Below are 20,081 nucleotides of genomic sequence, written 5' to 3'. Positions count from 1 at the left end.
GCATTTGAGGAAAGATCGAGATTTAATGGCACTTTCAGAATGTTAAGTAAGTAATCGGATACTTTTGTCTCAATAGAGGGAATGAAAATACATTTTCAGATCAACAACCGTGCAAAAACAACCAGTGGAGCCGTTTGTCTCTTTTATTAAGTAGAATGAATAAACAGAGAACACATGCCGTTTTATATTCATACCAAACCATAAATAACAGTATTTCAACACTTTGAAATGCATAAAATATATTAACAAGACAACCATATCTACTCTGGGTCTTTGGTTCAAAGTGTTCTGCAGCATAATTTCAATCTGCCAGAGCAGATAAAATAGGATTATTTTGTACAGCGTCTTTGTAGCCTGATTTCTTAAAAGACATTTGTGATAATTGAACCTATAAATAAACCGGTGTTATGGCCCGCTCTCTGTCGCTGCAGTTCCTGAGAAAGTACAGAGTGGGGTTGAACACTGTGACCTTACGCTAAGAGCAGAGTGTCCACCAGCCGCTGGTAGGTTTCTCTCTCCTGTTTCAGGCCGTGATGCTCTTCCACGTAGAGTTTTCCATTCCTCACCACTCTCTCTCTCAGCTCGTGATCTGACAACAGTCTCTGAGATTGATGCACAAATTCCTGGCAGGGATAAAAGCAAAACGAGTCTCATTTACTGCCAAATGCCACTTAAAGCATGCCATTGAAGTTGCCTGAAGATATGGTTTTTTCTTAAAGCATAAAAGATCATCCAAGGCACGAGAACAACAACTCAGATAGGAGCCTGTGCGCTGATTAGTGAATACTTAAAAAATGTCTGTACGTCGCCAAAGGATGGAGATATTTGTGGCTCCAGATTCACATACGGCTGTCCAATAGACCTTTTCAGTCTATCCTAATAGCTGCCACCACAGTTTAACAATACCATCACACCAGCTGTCACAGGGACACAGGAGGCGAAGATGGGAATTAAAATGAGATAATTAAGAAATGAGTAATGGTGTCATCGCTGAGCATTGACTGAGATATGATGTATCCACATGGCTTCCTGAATCCTAGTTGCTCATCTGTTGGCCCAGCAGACTGAAAACAATCCTCCAACAAAATGAAGTGAAAGTGCTTTGAAGTGTTCCTGCAACATGGCAGCCAACACTTGCTGAAGAAGAGAGCCAATGGGCACACACAGTTTCAGCCACTGCCAGTCAGCAGGCCAATTCACTTTACTTCATTCAAGTGATGTGATTACGTCTGGAGCGGCTATTGATAGGAAACGGCTCCTCTGTATGGCCATATGAGAGCTATAAATCCTCTGCAACTAGATTAAAGCTCAATTTATAAACAGCACGCTTATAATCATTTCACTCCTATTGCAAATGATTGAGCCAGGCAGGAAGTGCCATTTTTCTCTTTAAAGCTTTAAAGTGCTGGTGTGTTTCTTTCTTCTGACACATTTCTTGATACCTACACTCCTCGTGTAATTACTTTGAAGGCTTAAAGAACCAGAAACACTGTCAACCAAACATAAGAGGGGGTTTTAAAGCACGCAGACAAAGTCTTTGAGCGTGATCCACTGCAGGAAAACGTTTTGAATGAAAGACTAGAACTGACTGCCTATCGGTCCTGGCTGAGGTCGTGGTTTATCCAGCCCAAGTTGCCACAACCATCTGTGAGAGCTTCGTCCTGGCAGCTGAGCTCAACACACGTGACCCCCCCCACCCCCGGAGAGGACTTATCTCCACCCTTACAGCAACAACATCACGCAAGAGCATGGTGTCTTGACAGCACCACGCTCAAACCCTCTATCAACGAGCCCCTAACCCATATTTTCTTTTGCATCAAACCTCATTATAGATCAGACTGAAAAGCTCCCATGGGAGCTCCTCACTTTGCACTTTCCTGCATGCTGCCGTGTGTTGCATCACCACATGCGGTATCTTCGCTCCGTCCCTGAAGGCTGCCCTTTTTGATCCTAATCTAAGCACCTGGGGAAACATCTGCTCCTTTTGTTATATTTCATCTGCTTGGATTGGACTAATGATAAGAATTTAAAGTACAAAGTTTTACAAAATGATGTAAAGATTTCCAACTTCAAGTTGTGAGAGTTTTCTTAAGATAAATCTATGCCAGGAAGGGGACATACCTAACCTTCAGTCATCCGGATACAGTGCTTTAATTCTACCTACAGTATTAGCAGTAAGCACTTTTCGGGGCTGGTTGAGGTGACAGGAGTAGCTGTTGGCAGTAAATCCCTTCTGTAGTCCATCAATACAGTCAATGTGACAGCTTAATAGGGCTTAACGCATGCGGTCACCATACCTGAGGAGACGAGTACAGCAGGCCAGTGAACTCATGGTGCACTACGGCTGCATTTCCTGGGATGTCCCTGGCACACACAGGTACCCCGAGATCCATTGCCTGTTGGTGCAGAGACATTAAATGCTTAAAAGTCGCTGCGACTCATTCTGTCATTATCATAAAAAAACAAACGACTAAGCACCTTGAAAGTTGTACAGCTCAGCCCTTCTGCTCTTCAGTGCCTTGGTTTACTTACAGAATAATTCATCTGTATCTGCTAATACATTCAGCAGGTTGTTGAGTGAGAATATGCTAACGGACTAATCAGACTTTAAGCCCACTGTGGGTTGTCTTAATCGACTGTGTTTAAAAGAGATTAAGTGGATTTGCAGGTTTTGCACACTCAGGAATGGGAGTCAAGCAATTAATTTGGGTAATTGTCCCTGAAGTGGTCAGATAACATTGTAGCAGAGCAAGAAACAGCGAGATAACGACTCCTGTAAATATTCACTCAGTTTCACATTATTTTTATGGGCTTTGGATGGCAAATTCTCATTTTACATTTTGATAAATTACCAAAATATTCAGCACAACACTGCGTGAGCTATACAAATATACAATTGTGTTTAGCAGCTGAATTACTGAAGTCAGGAAGGACGTGCTATTGTCCAGTTACCCATGGCCCTGCAAGATGTTTACCTCCAAAATGGCCGCCGACATGCCCTCTGAGACGGAGCTGTTAACCACGGTGAAGCACCTTTTCATGGCAGCATGAAGCTCCCGTTGGCTCCTCTCCTGGGCCAAGAACACCCCTGCTGATCTGCAGAAGCAGCGGCAAAACTCAGTTCTGCGTGACTCAGGGCTAACAGAGGCGTGAATGATGCTAAAGCACAGTGACAGACTCAGGGAAGGAAACACAAATGCACTATGTGGGGGCATGCACACAAGAGGCCAGGTAAACCAGAGAGGGCAGCTTCCTGCCGCAAAGAGTATTGTTGTGGTGTTGTGGCCCTTGGCAACAAGCTAAAAGATCAGCTAAGACTTAAGAGTGGGAGGACAGATACAAAATAAAAAGAGGATCTTGGTGCTACTCAGATTTTCATTCTGTACACAGTATGTCAAGATAAAGGTGAGCTACATTTGCTTAGATATTTTCTTGTGCCACACGGGATAAATAGTGAGATAAGCAGTCTTCAAATTTCTTGCAGGAGGAAAGTCTTGATTGCCAGAGCTCAAGTCTCCTTTAATAGGATTTATAACTGGTAAGGAAAACCCAAAAATAGAAAGCTTACTTTTTAACAACGGCTTCCACTTCAACAGTAAACACGGGGTCGATCTAAGAGAGAGAGAGAGAAACCTGTCAGCCGTGACTTAATCTGAAGGATGGAATACAAACAATGACACAATTAATCATTTATATCATTTATATCAAGAGCAAATCATTCTCTGTGAAATCCTGTATTTTCAGAGATTGGGGTCAGGGTAGGGTGGGTGGCCAATCTGATTAATTGCAATGTGGGATTTGCGTGCATTAGCATGCCCACAGAAAAGTCAAAGCATAGCAATTTAGGTCAAAGATGCTGCCAAGCAAGCTCCTACTTGTTTCTCTTGCATTTTATAGCTCATGGAAATTCTAAATGGAATCTGCTTTAAATCATGTCTGTATTAAAATCAAAGTATCTAAACTGAGAAAAAAAATTGTATCCTGGTGTAATCTGGGATTTAGCAGCCATTGAACAACCAACAGGGGATCAAGATAAAGGCTGTATCAGCAAACACAAATGATTTAAGCACTGTACTGATTCTGTAGACCAGTTCTTCGTGAAACTGAGGGGAAGGACGTGGCCAGTCAGAAGGGGAAGGCAGACACTATATATATATAAATATATATATATATATATATATATTTAAATTCTTCCAGTGAATCTGTCATTCCTTTTTTTTGGTACTTTTTTGCCACATTATTTTCTTGTTACTAAGCAACTAATATTTAATGCAAATATCCCAAGATCTAATATTCAATTTTAAGAATAATCTTTAGATTTGTTTTATTCAATACTACGGAATATGCTGCACGTGGTGCTTGATAGAGCCCAGTAGAGCCCAGTTACAGAGCAGTGAGATGCGTCATCGCTGACAAACTGACCTGAAATTTCCTCTTAATGACAGATGCCGTCCAGCCAGAGTGCTTATTACTAGAATGTAGTGGCAGTGGATTTATAGTACGTCATGACAGCCTAAGCAAAGCATGTCTCATTCTCCGTTTGTATTTTTTAGGAATTAAGGTTCCTTCATTAAATCTATTGCACGAATCCTAAAATTATCGAGGGAAAATCTGGCGGTCATACAAAAACAATTTGTTTGTCATAATGATAATATATGGCTTTTCATTTCTCAAACAAACAAACAAACACGCTTTCCCTGTGATTCAGGGGTGTCGAGATGAATTACACGGCTGCGCTTCCACTGAACCATTTCATCAAACAACAAAGCATAGCGGACAAGAAGCGGCAGTCAGACAGTGTATAAGCCCCTGGCCATGTCTAATTGAGTTGTTTTTTGAGCAACTCTAAAGCAGAACATACCTTTTGTCTGACATCACTGTTTGAAAGAAAGAACAGATACTAAAATACTGTATATTGGTGTCATATCAAAGCAAGACGGGGAGAAAAGACAAAGACAAACACACAGAGAAAACAACGAGTGAGAGCCTTGCAATGAAACAGGGGGGGGGGGGGGGGGGAAGAACAGTTGTAAGAGCAGTGAGGCTGATAGTGTTTACTGGGATATAACTTTACTCTAACAAGGTGCAATCAGTCAAAGCTTTTACAGTAAATGTATAAAACTCCCTCCTCTGATTTGACTGCCTGGCTGACTGGTTGATTTATGAATATCGTCAATTATAGCCGGCTGTAAGAGTTCAAATGCTTTTTGACGAGCTTGACATGAAGCCGTGGTGCCTGTATGTGTTCAGTTGTCTTCAGGTATGATACACAGGACAAAGGCATGATGGTGTGGGACAGGGGGACAAACTGCTTTGGCTGCAATTCAAACCAGCACATGTCCAGATATAGATAGATAGATAGATAGATAGATAGATAGATAGATAGATATATGCCCATCCTTTAGTATTAAACTGAGATAGCTCTTTACAGGTCAAAGGCAAGTGCTAAACTGGAGAAATAATGTATCAAGCAGTCAGCCAGTTAGACAAAAAGAAGCAGTAACCACTGCTGCTGTCCCTCACCCTGTTTGCAGAAGATTGCCTTTTCCTCACAGGGCCTGTTAATTCAAGCTAAACAGCTAAAGCCAGTATCTCTGCTACATCCAATTACCGGCCGCTTGAATTCACAGGGAAGGTTTCTATTTCGACAGCACAGTACAGAGGGAGACACATGGCAGGTATAATGTCTACTTACCCGTGGCCCAATCACGACCAACACATTCAGCGGGTTGTCACGATGCCACTCTGAAAGACGCAAAATTAAAGTGGTCACGTAAACAAAAACACAACCGTTCGAGGAAGAAATGAACAGCAGCAGCATCAAAGCTGCGTTTGCATGACATTCTTACATCCATACGTGCTTAGTGCACCATATGTTTGTATTTTTACTAGTTCTCCTATCTGTCTGAAACACCAATATACAATTTGAAGACCCTCTAATCACTTTGTGCTGAGGAAGTCACATACAATAAAAAAGGATTTCAAAAAAGGCAACCCACTGATGCTGCAAATCAAAGGCAATCTCAAAGTTGAATATATTAGATACACGAGATATATAACATAGTTCTCATGAAAAGAAACAGCATAACAGTAAGGCTCAACAAAATAACACACGGCATAATGTCTTTGTCGAGCCTACATTCTCATTGCACTTTCACATAAATGTTTTAATTATCTGAAACTCAACCGCAGAGATCTTACTCCATTCCTAATTGATGAGGACACTGCCATTGCCTCTACCACAGGCTAGTACAGAAAAGCAGTCAGGAAGGCTTTGCAATTTGGGAGTTTACCCGACATCTGAACTTGCTGAAAACATGACAGCAAGAGATACACCCCCAGTACATACATTACCAGTACATACACTTTATAAAATAGATGGTATACCTGAAAAAACCTCCACCAGATAGAGGGGGTCCTTGACTCTTCTGAGGCCACAGACCAACAGGAAGACACGCAGCTCGTCCACGTGCTCACTGCTCACACCTGGAGAGAAGCCAGTATCAAAACACTGCATAATGAACGTCCCGAGTACGTCGGCAGATAATGAAAGCAATACATCACCCAAGGTCATGAGGAAAATAAGACAGCGGTGACTAATGTACTCGCACGATTCTCTGATCGCAGTTGTAACATTCAGCAGGGAAATAGACTGCTGAATACATTGGAAGGTTGCAGCCTAATCAGTGTGTAATACGGAATCATAACTACAGAGCCACAGTGTTTGGGTGACAATTTGCTCACTGAACAGCCTTAGAATAACATTTGCTAACCCCTCATCGCGCTGACAACATCAGACTTTTTGAAAACCTTGCTTTAATTGAGAGGGAGTGCCACTAAATCGTCCGTCTCTTTTCCCGGGTCATCCAACCTTAAATCCAAAGATTAGTCAGAAACTGGCAGGCAAACAACTGTGCTCACTGCCAACAACTACTGTTCTGCACCTGACCTCCCAAAAGCAACAGATGCAAGTCCTGACCCTGACGACGGAGCCCTGCACTTTGATGATGGCAACACACACACTGGGAGTGTAAGTCTCTGACTTAAATAGAGAACAACATACTTCTATTACTACTATAAAGTGGAGGTTGAATGAAATCACCTTCACAACCGCCTAGTGGACAGAGAGTAGCATCCTCACAACGAAAATGCTAACATGTTGATCATCGAAACAACAAGAGTTTGTGGCATGGAGACTGCACAATCACATAACACACAGTAACATCAAGAGAGCAGCGTGTGTCGCTCAGCGCTTCATCAGGCTCATGTTCAAGCTGAGCAAAAGCAATCTTGCAGTAACCTGAACCTCCAATCCTGAAGAACATGCTGTGCTTTTTATGTTTTTTTTCACCAACATGCTGATGTTTAGTGGGCATAATGTTTACCATGTTCACCATCTGATTTTGTGTATCAGCATGCTACAGCACACAAGCTACAGCTGATAGGAAGGTCACTAGCCTTGCAGAGTCATTAACCAAAGTGAAATGAAATGTTGACCTGATAATGGTGTGAGATGGAGAGTTAAGGGATCACCAGCATTATTATATTCATCCTAAGGGGGACACTAATGTCTGTACTAAATCTCATGACATTCCCACCAATGGTATTAAATTTAAAACCACAGATGTCCACCTCATGGGTGTGCTCGAGGAAACGTTAAGGGATCCTAAGTCAATGGGATACATCATCTGGCGACCATTAATGTTTTGTGGCAATCCATCCAGTAGATGTTAAGATATTTCACCGAGTGGAAATTTTGACCCGCTTGTGCACTAGAGGAGGAGTTGGAGATCACCAATGTCAGGAGGTTTGATCCTCTGGGGACCATGAATATCTGTAGTTGATGTGACAGGATGTTCCATCACTTTTAAAGCCGTTATGACCTGTTCTTTACAACGCCAGAGAAGGCAGTCGTGGTTTTATGTAGGCTTAAATTGAGGTTGGTGTAAGGGCAACATTTAAAGGTCACGGTCTACTGGCTAAACATAAGAACATATATTAAAACAAGCAGATGTAGAGAGATATTTTAACATTAGAGGGTTACCCAAGTGTCAGAAAATACATTTTTAATCCCTAACCTTTTATGCTCGACAACGATCCAAACGGATAAATCCTAAATGGTGAGATAGTACTGATAGTGTTGAACCAAAATTTAAGGGAAGTACAAAATAAGCCAATAATAAAAATGTATTTTGAAAGTGTCTGTGACAAACCGAGAAACAAACCATTCCGAAAATAATACCAGGCAGACACGTTCACGCGCTTTAGAGCACAGTGACAGTTGAGTGAAATCCCCTGCTGCCAGATAAGCCCAGATCAGGAGGCCGAGGCAGCTCTTTTAATGCTATTAAAGCATCTTAAAATGACAGTGTGGAGTCTGGGCAATGACCCTGATCTTAGGAGCCGATTGTCAAAAAAAGCTCTTCATCTGCAAGAAGTATCGAACATCCCCGCATTGATTCACAGGATGAGAGAGCGCGTCAGCTGAGGGAAACAAACATGTCTCTACCTCAGAAAGAGATGCAGGAGGAGGATAGCTGGAATCATACAAGAGCACAATATGTCAAAATGAGCAAGAAATTCAAAGAAATAATGATAAAAAAAAAATATCCTTTTGGATCCAACGACGCAATTCATCTTTCCTCGGGGGAGAAAGACAAATTTGTACAAGTCATCAGCTTTGCCAGCAGCACTCTTTTCTCTCTCTTTCTTTGCAATTCTGTGAGTTCTATGCAAAACACATTTTTGTTCGTTTGCCTTTGATTTCAGAAGGGTATTCTGAACAAGCCCCTAATGCTTTAATCAGTATGTGAGCGCACATGGATGTGGCAGCACATATCTATCTGAAGAGCGCCTATTCATCTGTAGTGTGGCACAGGGTGATACAGAGACCAGATACTGCAGGGAGCAGACAGAATAAAGAGGTTTTGATAATCAACCTTTCGACTGAAATCCAGAGAATGTTTTAAAGCAGCTAACAAGCTTCAAAGAGAAAATACTTTGTGCCCAGGTTGCACGTGTTTGTCCCAAATCTGAAGTCAGAAGAACTTTGGCTAGTTTCCTTCTCTCCACACCAGGACTACATGTTTAGAGATAAGCCAGATATCCGAGGAGAGAGACACATTTTTGGTCAGCCAAGATGACTAAATGAATAATTACTTACAATCATATAAAACGGGGCTTGAAACAACCGCAAACTCATCCATGTAATATACTGACCGAGGAACACGAGGCCACCTTAACGCATTATATGCCTGCTATGGCACAAACACTGTTCCCTAATCATGTTGCCACACTGTAAGATGATAATAGGCATTACACTTGACACCTAACCTCGTCCTTTGATTTTTAATTAAATTGAATCAATTCATACAGACTTCACTGAAGGCTCCCTGTGTCATTTATTCAATAATCAGACTATCCCTTGAGGATCAAGCAGCTGGACAAGGTGACAGCCTTTATATAAAACTGCTTTTAGTAATGATTCATTTATGTCACAGCAGAATACAGATCGCTGCAGGAGTCTCTACTGTCACATGTGCTGTTGTTTGAGGAAAACTAAAACATTATGAAAATGGTTGTTGAAGGTGACAAAGCAGGTCTTTAAAAAGGTCAAAAGGAGGATGTAGAAAGACCACCTAATGACAACTAAACAATGATCCTTAAAGTTTTCAGTTTTATGATAAGAAAAGCAAATATACAACAGGAGGATCAGTTATCATTTTATTTGAATGTTCCTCTCTGCCTCTCGTCCTTATTACATACAAACAAGTACGAATCCAGAGCATGCGTTTCCTTGTCAAAGCACTGTGGGGATAACACTGTGGCAACAAAAGATACTTTTTTTTTCCTACTGATATTAAACCCATCTGACCCACATCCACCAAACATTAACACAATCAGACAGCACATACGCAGAAACTAGAACTATATTTCCAGCACTAAAAGCAACCATGAGTCGGATCACAGTGCTTTCATCACATCACTGAGGGAAAGCACAATAGCTGTGACTCCTATTTCCAGTATAACAAAAGTGACTGCGGGCAATTAGTATTACTCGCACTGGTTGTGAAGCGCGGTGAAAAATGGACCCGGGTCGGAGAGCTATTAATCAATTGGCGCTCTCTGTATTCAACCTTGCTCTATATGAGCACTAATGTACCTGGGATGGACATCATCTTGCAATGGGCCGTTTGTGGAGAGGATGCTCGGAGTAACGGTGCATATTTACTGAGCTATTCAAATGGGAGCTGGAGGACTGGAGGAGAGAAGGGAAAAGGAAACTCTGGACTCCCTGACCACCACATTGATGCACTGAACATAGCACAGAGTGAATTTATGCTCTCTGATTGGTACTTCTCAGGTAGGGGATGTCTGAATGCATTCCCCATCATGCTCCCAGCGGGGGCTCCACTGCACTGCACAATCTATGACTAATAGTGGAGAAAATGAGAGGAGGGCGCCGTCTAGAATATGGCAGAGGGCATTCACGTTCAATACGGCAAACTGTTTCAAATATATGGCACATCTGTGTATGGCAGGTCACAACGACACCAATAAAACCTATTTTCCAGGAAGCTTGAATTTCAATGTGGAGTTAATAATGCTTAGACCAGACTGACCCAGTCGGACCAAAATGAGACAAGTTGTTGAAGAGCATAAAATATTTAGCTAAAAAAAACAGTATATTCAAAGTATGACAAATACCTACCACAGTAATTTCAAAATGTATGATTCAGCCATGCTATGAAAGGGTCAGTACACCAAAAAGACAAAAACTAAATATGATCCGCAGACTTCCCTCAGAATAGCTTTCATTGACAAATATTTTCTACTGAAGGCAAATAAACTAAAAAAAAAAAACTGTCCACAATGAGGCCTGTGGATGATCAAGTCTCCCACTAGACAACAGCTGGAATGACAACCAATTGAAGCAGTAGTAGTACCTGAGCTCCTCAGGAATTCAGCCCAGCAGAATTTCTCACTCACTTCCGTCTGGATGCCTTTAAAATGACAGACAAGTACAAGTCTTCATGTTAAAGCTTTTACTGTACTTCAATGCCAGCGTTCATTATGCAAACGGATATCAGCGTGTGTCTTTTAGTTAAATATTTAAACAAGTTTTCTAATATTCTTCTTAACCGTTATTCGTATAAAACGCATAGCTTGTGTGGAAACATTATATTGATCTAATCTCTGTCTGTGAAATAAACAAAACGGATGAATTTAAAAACATTATTGTGTGCGGTTGATGTCAAAAGCACTTCAGCGTGACCACTATCTCGTAACAAGCATGAGCGCTAAACTTTCACTGGTCAGGGATCCGTCATGCAGCTGGCCCACGGCTCTCCTCTAATCTATGGAGGGACACTATTTGCCAAACAGGGCAACTGGTGGGAATCAACATGTAGGAGTGATTTGGGCTGTCCTACATGGCGCGGTGGCCAATGGCAAGAGCAAATACAACTCTGTACTGTAGACAGCGTGACAATGAAGGAAAGAAATGTCAAAGCTGATTTAAATCAACAATCAAGCGAGGATATTCCTCCTGCAGAGCTTACCTTGGGGCTGGACATAGATTTTACTGCTCTGGGACAGCTTCAGAGAAAGACATTGGGAAATTTCTGGTTAAAACACGTACAAAAACATAGATACATAAGTGTTTTAAATCAATCAGTAATTATTGGTAGTGTTTGTTTCTACAAATTACACTTGATTACTACCAACAGTGCTTTTTCTCTTCTTCTCACACAATAGAAACAGCCAATTAAAGCTTGTTGTCCTCCAAACGTATTTAATCGAAATCCAAACTTTAAAAGAGGCAGTTGCTTAGATAATGGGGGGGGGGGGGGGCTACAATATAAATCAGAGGGGTTGGAAAGGAAATTGACTGGATGATGCTATCACACTAGATTCATCCGCTATGTGTGTTTTCTGTCACAATAAAAAGTGTGGCGATGCCTCTCAGTGCCTGTCCTGTCGGCCTGCTGTCAGCACTAAATGGCAGAGATAAAGCATGCCCCTCGCCTCAATCTGCGGCCAACGGCTGGAATCTAATCTGAAAATAAAACACGATAATATTGTTTTAATGCCAAACTATTACAGGCCAGAGCAGGATATTGTGTTTGTATAGTAAGAGCCCTTCTGTCGTATTTATTGAAGCCGTCAGGCTTCTGCTGTATGCCGATGTGCCGTAAAACGCAAACAAAAAGCGGTTGCCCTCACTACTTGATTTTTCATAGTAGCTTTGTAATACAGGGGTCAATGTTTTGTTTATGTTGAAATATTACTTATGACAGTCAGTTTAGTTGCTAAATTTGTGTGGGGAGTGGGTTTCAGCATAGCAGGCAGTTGTAAGCATATTGAATTAGGCACAGACACAACTGGTAACAACACATGATACAGTGGTTTGCACATGTGATGCAAGAATCAGTGCTTATTCAATATAAACTACTGCAGTTGGACTATTTAAATACAAAAGAGTATAATCATACCAAAAATAACTCTGCCTCTTCTTTCAGTTTGTCCGTAAATGCAACCGCAAACCTGATAAAAGAGAAAAACTTCATTATCACCCCTTTGAAAGCCATTTCTGTTAAACAAGAACTTCCATTGCTGCTGTTCTAGCATTTTACAAGCAGTGACAATTTGGTAACAAGAGTAAAACACAAACGTCTCCAGGCTACAGCTGAAGGAGAGGAACTGCTTTTGGTTTGAAGGCAAAGGATTTAAGGATGAATACACCAAGAATACAAAGAGGAAAACAAAGGGAAATGTAGAGCAAAGAACAGTGAGGAGATATTCATTTGCGTGCATTATTAAATAGGCCAACGGGCTCAGAGCGGTGACTGAATTTTATGATCAAGGTTTGTGTGAGAAGGCACGAGCAGCGGGAGGTGCGCGGATTTAGATGTTTGAAGTTGTTTCGAGAATTGAATCTCCCCCGTTCTCCCAGAAGGCAATTATCCCCTTAGATTTACTCGATGGATGCTCTACCATCTACTGCATTTTAATCATGATGATAACAGAGACACCAGGGTCTGGTGTTAGGGCACAGGACAGGATATTGATAAGCCTGTGTACACTTTTCAATGTTAAACTAGGGGAGAAGAGAACGCGCAACCTGCACAGCCGGGGTTGGCCTGCATGTGTTCAGCCTCATGCTTTCATGCCAGTCCTCCAGGCACGGGAGCATTTTCCAGTCTTTTTCCTCCCCAAAAATAATTGATACCCTGTAGAAAATAAGATTTAAATGATTTCCAACAATTCAAGTAATGGTGAAAATGATCTTTAATACTTTTTTTTAATCGTCATGCAATTGTTAATATCTACATTACTAGAAGGATGATCACTTTAGGCCACATAAACAGTGATTCATGGCCAAATTTGTTTGGCAACTTTGTTTTAAGCTTCGAAAGCAATAAAAGATTTGTTATTATGTCTCAGACTGAAAATCATATGGTTAAAGAAATTAGAGGTTGTCTTGATTTCATATGGACAAGTTAAGTTAAGAGGTGTAAATGGTCGCATTTACTTCCTGCTCGTACTTCAGCATGGTGACGTCTGCATCAAACTTCTACAAAAGGAAGTAAGTAAAACACGTTGTGACACATTATTGGCATATTTGGTACTCGGAGTCGATCAAGTCTATTTATTGATTCATTAAGACGACCGTGCAGCCACATTTCTATCACACTCACGACACATAACTTGTTCAAAAGAAATAATACATGTCTCATGTTGTTAGTTGCACATGTGCTTTTCCTGCTATGAGACTTTTACACATTTTAGAATCATAAGGTCAGTCTAAAATAGTGGTTATTACCATTATAATAGTTATCCAATATATATATAATATACTATTGTGTGTAGTTATTATGCAAATTGTGACTGCAGTTCTCCACAGACAGAACACACATATTTCCATAAACCTTTCCAAACACATTTTAGAAAAGATGTCCGTCTGGAGTAAAATATATGTACCTAATTTGGAGCGATTTGGAATTAAATAGGTTAAACTAGTGGTTTGCAGCAACATCACCTGGCTTTCAGTAGCACCTGCTCCATAACCACACGCTTCTGCTCAACTTTCACATCTTCATTTATATCCGTCCCGCCAAAGATAACGCCAAAGGGTACGTTGATGTCTGGTGTAAAGGTTAGACACAAAACAGAAAGGTCCTGACATTTTTGAGACAGGTAGCAGCAACGTGTTGGTCCAAAAGTATGTTGACAAACAAGATAAGTGAATAGATCACATAACAGCAGGGAAGTTTACCTAAGAGAAGGCTGCCTGCTCTGAGCAGATGAATGGCCAGTGCACCCTCAAAGGGAGGATGTCGAGATATTAGATTTGCCACCTCAGCAGGAGACTTAAATGCTGCTGCGTCTCTGAGCTCACAAGTGTGTCCTGCCGATTCAATGTGGGACCTAGAATAAAAGAAACATACGACTATGGATGGCAGCATGGTTAAGTTACAAACATTAAAACTAACTTTTCTCAAAAGCCTTGTTTTGCCATCATCAAAAGTTGTGTTGGTGTCGTGCTGTTTACACTGTTTTACCTACAGCTTCAACTTCCTGAATCATGTTATAGCTGATGTACTAAAGCTACTGTGCAGTAACATAGGTAGTTGAATCATGCTATAACTTATTTACTACAGCCATAAGGCCATTGTACAGTAAAGAAGACAGCTGCATTTGGAGATAGCTCTGGCTAACAGTCAACTAACTATTGCCTCATACAGGCCTCACCAGGGAAGTACTCATAAGCAACAGCTGTTGGAGCTAGCACTTAGCAACAATGCAAATTACCTTATTCTCTCAGCTGTAGTGTGGTTCCCAGTTTTGGGGCTGAGGCAAGCAAGGAAGAGTAATTTCATATCTTCACTACAGGCTGGTCTGACGAGATAACAGGGCTATTTAGCGTGTACACATTAGTGGAAACCAGGTGGCAAACTGAAGCAAGCCGAGTGTCTGTAGGCTCGCTAAGCTGAGCACCTATCACATTTCCTGAACCCATGCCTGCAGGTCACACGTAGAGCAATGCTACGCGCGAGCGCCGCTGGGTTAGCTCATCGCTTGGCAGCTCACACCACGCTTGAAAATGTTTACAAGTCCGTCTGCTATATGATCCCCTGGAAACACATGACGGTGCCACATACCGTACAGACACTATTGACCCATTTCCGTAATTTGTTTTATAAAAAAAAAAAAGAGACAAGAACCACACGGAGCATACTGATGTCTGCTGTCACGTGTGTCAATGCCACAATCAGCGAAAATCAATAATAAAAAAAAAAAGGCTCCACTACTTCCTCCTCGCGGTAGTACGCCTGCGTCACCGGAACAAACTTACAAATCACATGGATAGACTGCAGCTGCCTCGCTTTACAAGGCTCGTGGGCTACATTTCACTTTTAGATCGTTTAAGTCAACGCAAGTGTGACAGTTTGTTGACTGTGAGCCGTGTGTCACGCGATAGTACTGTGACACTGGTTTTTGTTGACTTCCAGTTCTCCTTTGAGAGTACTGATTTAAGACGACCCGAAGTAAATATCATCTGCGTTAATGGAGATATTTGAAGACCACTAGGACGCGTTTGGAAAGGTAATGTAAGACCCAACTCTTCTTACCAAGCTGTGTTGCTAAAGCTAGCTTACTTAAAGTTTGTACTGCATCTATTTATATATGATGAGGAAGGGGGCTCTTCTTGGATAAGTCATGTTGTGAGTTCCGTAAAGCTAACGTTTTCTCTTCGTTAACCTCGATGTCAACGTTTAACCAACATGTTAAGCTTCTCTGTATTTTTCTTCACAGGTGTTTTAACTTGTCCCTAATCAAGAAGAACCACAAAACCGTTTAAATTGTGTGAGAATGGCTAACAGGAATGGCGATGAGAGCACCCCTCTGCTGGACTCTGGGAACGCCAGAGCTCCACCACCACCATCAATTTTCCAGGGAAGAAGACTGGCATGTGCTGCCATCCTGCTGGCTGAATCATTAGAGAGGATTGCTTTCTACGGCATCACATCCAACCTGGTCCTCTTTCTCAACAGCAAACCCTTTTATTGGGAGGGCACTCAGGCGAGCCAGATACCCCTGATGTTCATGGGAGTTACTTACCTCATCTCCCCGTTTGGAGGCTGGTTGGCGGATGCATACTTGGGGAAATTCTGGACAATCGCTTCAAGTTTGATCCTATATTTTCTTGGCATGCTGTTCTTCCCTTTTATTTCCAATGACGACACCAGGATACAGCTATGTGGAGAGGAGTTGGCGTTTCCTGTGCAACCTGCCGTGTGTCTGAACACAACCGTTCCAAGAACTGTGCCCTGCCCTATCCGCGACCCATACTGTGGCCCAGCAATCTACGGGGGACTGTTTTTAATCGCATTAGGCGTGGGTACTGTGAAGTCCAACATCACTCCCTTTGGGGCAGATCAGGTAGAGTATGAACAATGTTCATTTCGGTTCTCAAAAGGTCTGTTGTAAATGAGGAATGCTGAAAGTAGACATAGGCCTGTGTAAGATCGGGTATGCAGTGTGACATCATGGCGGTCAGACATGTCATGTGATGGATGCACCGTCTCTTGCACCATGACACTTCACTTAGACCTGCATGGTCTCGATCACCATGGCCACTTATAAGTATTTCCATTATAAAGCTGACATCAATCATAACTTCTCTTTTTCTCTCTCACACACACACACACACACACACACACACACTTAAAAACAATGCATTTTATGAAACACAACACATCTATTTGTGTGATTAAAATAAAGTCTTTCTACAACACTCGGGTCATAGAAATAGGAAAGTTCATCAATGGGGTCATTGTTTTTCAAAAGAATCTAACCGTGAGAGAGTAGAACCTTTTTCAAAAGCGGACTAGCGGGGTGAGCATGATTAGTTCTTGAGCCCACTATGCTCATTGCAAGATTTTCACAGTTCTATTAAAGCTCCTTTTGATCATGTTCAAAAACACACACAATACACAACATCAAGCAAAATCCATACATTATATGGAGACCGAAGAGATACACAGAAACGGCAACATCTTCCAGTGGCAAACAACAGAAAGGAAACCGCAATATATGGAATAAATCAGGTACATGTTGCTGGTGCCTCAGATTGACACGCAAAAAGTCGTTACACATATCAGCAAACATGCTACTTTATTTAATGAACTGCATCACTTGAAGGCACAATTTTCCTGCTAATTCTCCAGATGAAAGTCGTAAGAGCTGGTAATCCTTGAACTTTGCTCAGTTTGAGCAAAACTGAATACTTTCTGTTACATGCGGCTTGATTTCTGTCTTGCAGTGGGAGAATTGCCATAGTCAAGGTTATGAGTATTTTTTTATTGATATGAAACTTGATCATGCTGTTACAGATTACTTGGGCTGCCTGATGCATCTGTGTAGGCAGCTGGTGGTGGATGGCTCTTAAGACAGGGACATGGAATTAAAGCAGGATACAGGGGAAACTGTATCGCCACTGTCTGCCTTTCTTGTGCTTTTACGAGTCACATCACATTTAGTGTCTCATATTCTGTATTTAATGGAGGATCAGCACTAAAACAAGACAGTAAATTAGATTTTGTATTGTCCTGAAATTGCTAAAGGCTCGGCGTAACACAACCACTTACACTAATTGATCTTGTGTCAAAACTAAATGTAGGAACTATACAAGTACCCTGCTCTATGTATGTGTTATGATAGTATACCGTATATCAATCAGGTGGTTAGTTTGAGCATGGTGACTATTTTCTTAACTGACGCTGCACAACTGCAGAGAGGAGCCCCAGCGAGATTTATGCTCAGCATGGGCTTGTGAATGCTGTGACATTATCTCCCCAATAGTTAATTGTAGCTGTACTGCAGCATCTTTTGTGCTCGTATATAAGAAGGCATATCCACTTAATCACACATTGATACAATCTTTTCCTCCACAGGGATCACTGCATACAGAATGCATCAGTGCCATCATGAGGATAATAATATTTGCCTTCATAGACTTGAATTTATTGCAGTTTTAGTAAGCTAATGGTGTAGGAAGCAGAAAATGAATAAACAAAACGTTGCTGTTATTTTAGTTATCTCTCACCTACGTTGTGGCCTTATACTTCTACTAGATAGTCCATGCAATGGTGGGGCTGCAACATGTGATGTCACATCCCTGTCATCAGCTGGTCTATATAATGCACTTTTTAGTTTTGTTACATATTGCAACTGTCGTTTCAGAGGGCAATGTTATTTTTCTAATGTGACTTTAAGAACTTGCGCATCAAAGTGCTGATGACCACACTTCTTTTATAGCCGACACATGCTGTTAGCTGGCAATCAAACTTGAACGATGCACAGCTGATGCGATGTTAGGAGTCCGTGGTTTTTCCCCCATGAGACAAATCTTTTTTCTGTTTAAATTCCCCCTGTATGCTTTACCAACTTCCAATGACCTGATTGGGTGTGCTCTTAGGTCAAAGACCGAGGACCAGAGGCCACGCGCAGGTTCTTCAACTGGTTCTACTGGTGCATCAACTTGGGAGCCATCCTGTCTCTGGGAGGTGTGGCCTACATACAGCAGAACATCAGCTTCGAGATCGGCTACGTCATTCCCACCGTGTGCCTCGGGATCTCCTTCCTGGTCTTTCTGCTCGGCCGTACCGTCTTCATCACCAAGCCGGCCGACGGCAGCGCCTTCACCGACATGTTCAAGATCCTGGCCTTCGCCTGCTGTTCTAAGAAACCGAAGGAGCCTAACCTGCTCCGGTGAGAGCGGCACGTCGCCTCCTATGTGTCAATCGTTTTAGAGCGCCGTATGTAGTGATGGGAACTGTATTGTCCGGCAGTAAAAGTGGTAAAGTCATTCCCTCAAGACAAACGGCATGCTCACGATAACCGGGGTGCAGCAAAGCATTAATCAATCTCGATGGGAAGGCTCTTTCCTACAGTGAAGCGAGTATCTTTGTTCATGGCAGAGTTAAGTGGGATGGTGGCGACAGCGGAATAACACAGCTAGGTGTTGTTGGTGTGCTGTTATGTTAAGGCCTCCTTTGATCCCCCTCCCAGTATACGTCTTTTCTTTCCACTGGTCCGGGCGTTGGTCTTCATTCCCTGTGGTGAAAAGTTATTCTAAAGAGCCGTTACTTGACTTTGAACCACAGCAGCCCTTTTGGTTAAAAAAAACTTGACATTGAATATTTTAAATTGGCCAATCCCGAAGCCTTTCAAGAATTCCATATTAAGACATTTTCTCCAGAGATGTGGATTATAGGCTTTAGAATAAAGTTTCTTTCTTATCTCTAGAAGTGCTGTAAGAGCTTCTGAAAAAAAAAAAAGGCTGATTAAGTCTCGCACTTTAAGAGTTTAGAATAATTCTAGTGTATTCTGTATTTGTTTATCTATTCATGTGTTTATTTTATACTATAAATTCCTCTTTCAAATAATATCTTAAAGGTTGTTTTTCTCTTTTATTTCCATAAAGCAACAAACCAACCCTGCTGGACAGTGCCAAAGTGACCTACGGAGGGAAATACCCGGAAGAGAAAGTAGAGGAAGTGAAATCCCTGCTGAAAATCCTCCCAGTTTTCTTTGCCCTCATCCCGTACTGGACTGTGTACTTCCAGGTAAGATCAACCCACTTTAAGTTGAATCCAAATTCATGAGCCGTGCTTTACACAAGAGGAAATGTATAAAGGGATTTAATAAAGAAGATAAGCTTTCTGAATGCAGCTAAGCACGCGCATGTGTTAATACAAGGGATGATTCTTTTCCGTTCCAGTATTGGAGACACCCTGGTGATCCGTGAAGGGGAGAGTTGCCTCATGCTGAGACTCTAATCTCCTTATTGTTTTTGCAGATGCAGACGACGTACGTCCTGCAGAGCCTCCATTTGAGGATTCCTGGTAATTCCTCAAACAATCATGACCAGGTAACCTAAAGTGGTGACACTCAGTCCAAGTACCTTTTTCTTGTTTACTTCAAAGAAAAGCAGCAATAAGGTGACATGTTAAGCAACTACTGTCTCATTCTATTGAGGTAAACATGCCTGTTTGGAGCTCTAACCTGCCGCG

The 20,081-nt window shown here is 41.8% G+C and overlaps 2 protein-coding genes across 5 annotated transcripts in view; one reads left to right on the top strand and one right to left on the bottom strand.

Moving 5' to 3' along the window:
• Positions 1 to 129: 129 nt before the first annotated feature.
• Positions 130 to 15,291, bottom strand: glt1d1 (glycosyltransferase 1 domain containing 1). 4 transcript variants are annotated; one of them, XM_076104899.1, is made up of 13 exons: positions 14,815 to 15,290; positions 14,279 to 14,430; positions 14,042 to 14,147; positions 13,124 to 13,232; positions 12,495 to 12,546; positions 11,562 to 11,624; positions 10,947 to 11,003; positions 6,388 to 6,486; positions 5,696 to 5,745; positions 3,569 to 3,612; positions 2,976 to 3,096; positions 2,298 to 2,396; positions 130 to 623 (listed from the first exon to the last, which is right to left on the bottom strand). In XM_076104899.1, the coding sequence occupies exons 1-13, from the start codon at positions 14,880 to 14,882 to the stop codon at positions 471 to 473; spliced, it is 1,173 nt and encodes a 390-aa protein (XP_075961014.1). In that variant the 5' UTR covers positions 14,883 to 15,290; the 3' UTR covers positions 130 to 470. The 4 variants fall into 4 exon arrangements, with proteins under 4 accessions (XP_075961014.1, XP_075961017.1, XP_075961015.1 ...); XM_076104902.1 differs by lacking the exon at positions 6,388 to 6,486 and having other exon boundaries at positions 14,815 to 15,291; XM_076104900.1 differs by lacking the exon at positions 11,562 to 11,624 and having other exon boundaries at positions 14,815 to 15,289.
• slc15a4 (solute carrier family 15 member 4) overlaps positions 15,083 to 20,081 on the top strand; it is a 23,895-nt gene continuing 18,896 nt past the window's right edge. The window contains exons 1-5 of the mRNA XM_076104898.1: positions 15,083 to 15,609; positions 15,820 to 16,446; positions 18,485 to 18,777; positions 19,493 to 19,634; positions 19,868 to 19,939. Coding sequence (XP_075961013.1) covers positions 15,877 to 16,446; positions 18,485 to 18,777; positions 19,493 to 19,634; positions 19,868 to 19,939 — 1,077 coding nt within the window. The 5' untranslated portion in view covers positions 15,083 to 15,609; positions 15,820 to 15,876. The remainder of the gene's footprint in view (positions 15,610 to 15,819; positions 16,447 to 18,484; positions 18,778 to 19,492; positions 19,635 to 19,867; positions 19,940 to 20,081) is intronic.

This window comes from Anarhichas minor, unplaced genomic scaffold (assembly GCF_050575085.1).
Source record: "Anarhichas minor isolate MPS153535 unplaced genomic scaffold, ASM5057508v1 ptg000030l, whole genome shotgun sequence".
NCBI classification, from domain to species: Eukaryota; Metazoa; Chordata; class Actinopteri; order Perciformes; family Anarhichadidae; genus Anarhichas; species Anarhichas minor.
The sequence above is the reverse complement of the archived record's forward strand: the minus strand, read 5'-3'. Positions and strand labels throughout refer to the sequence as shown.

Coding starts and splice junctions, on each gene's coding strand:
- glt1d1 (XM_076104899.1), bottom strand. CDS start 14,882: ATGAAATTACTCTTCCTTGCTTGCCTCAGCCCCAAAACTGGGAACCAC. Junction 12,547..13,123: donor GGCCAACCCCGGCTGTGCAG/GTTGCGCGTTCT, acceptor CTCTTTTATCAG/GTTTGCGGTTGCATTTACGG. Junction 3,613..5,695: donor TGGTCGTGATTGGGCCACGG/GTAAGTAGACAT, acceptor TCTCTCTCTTAG/ATCGACCCCGTGTTTACTGT.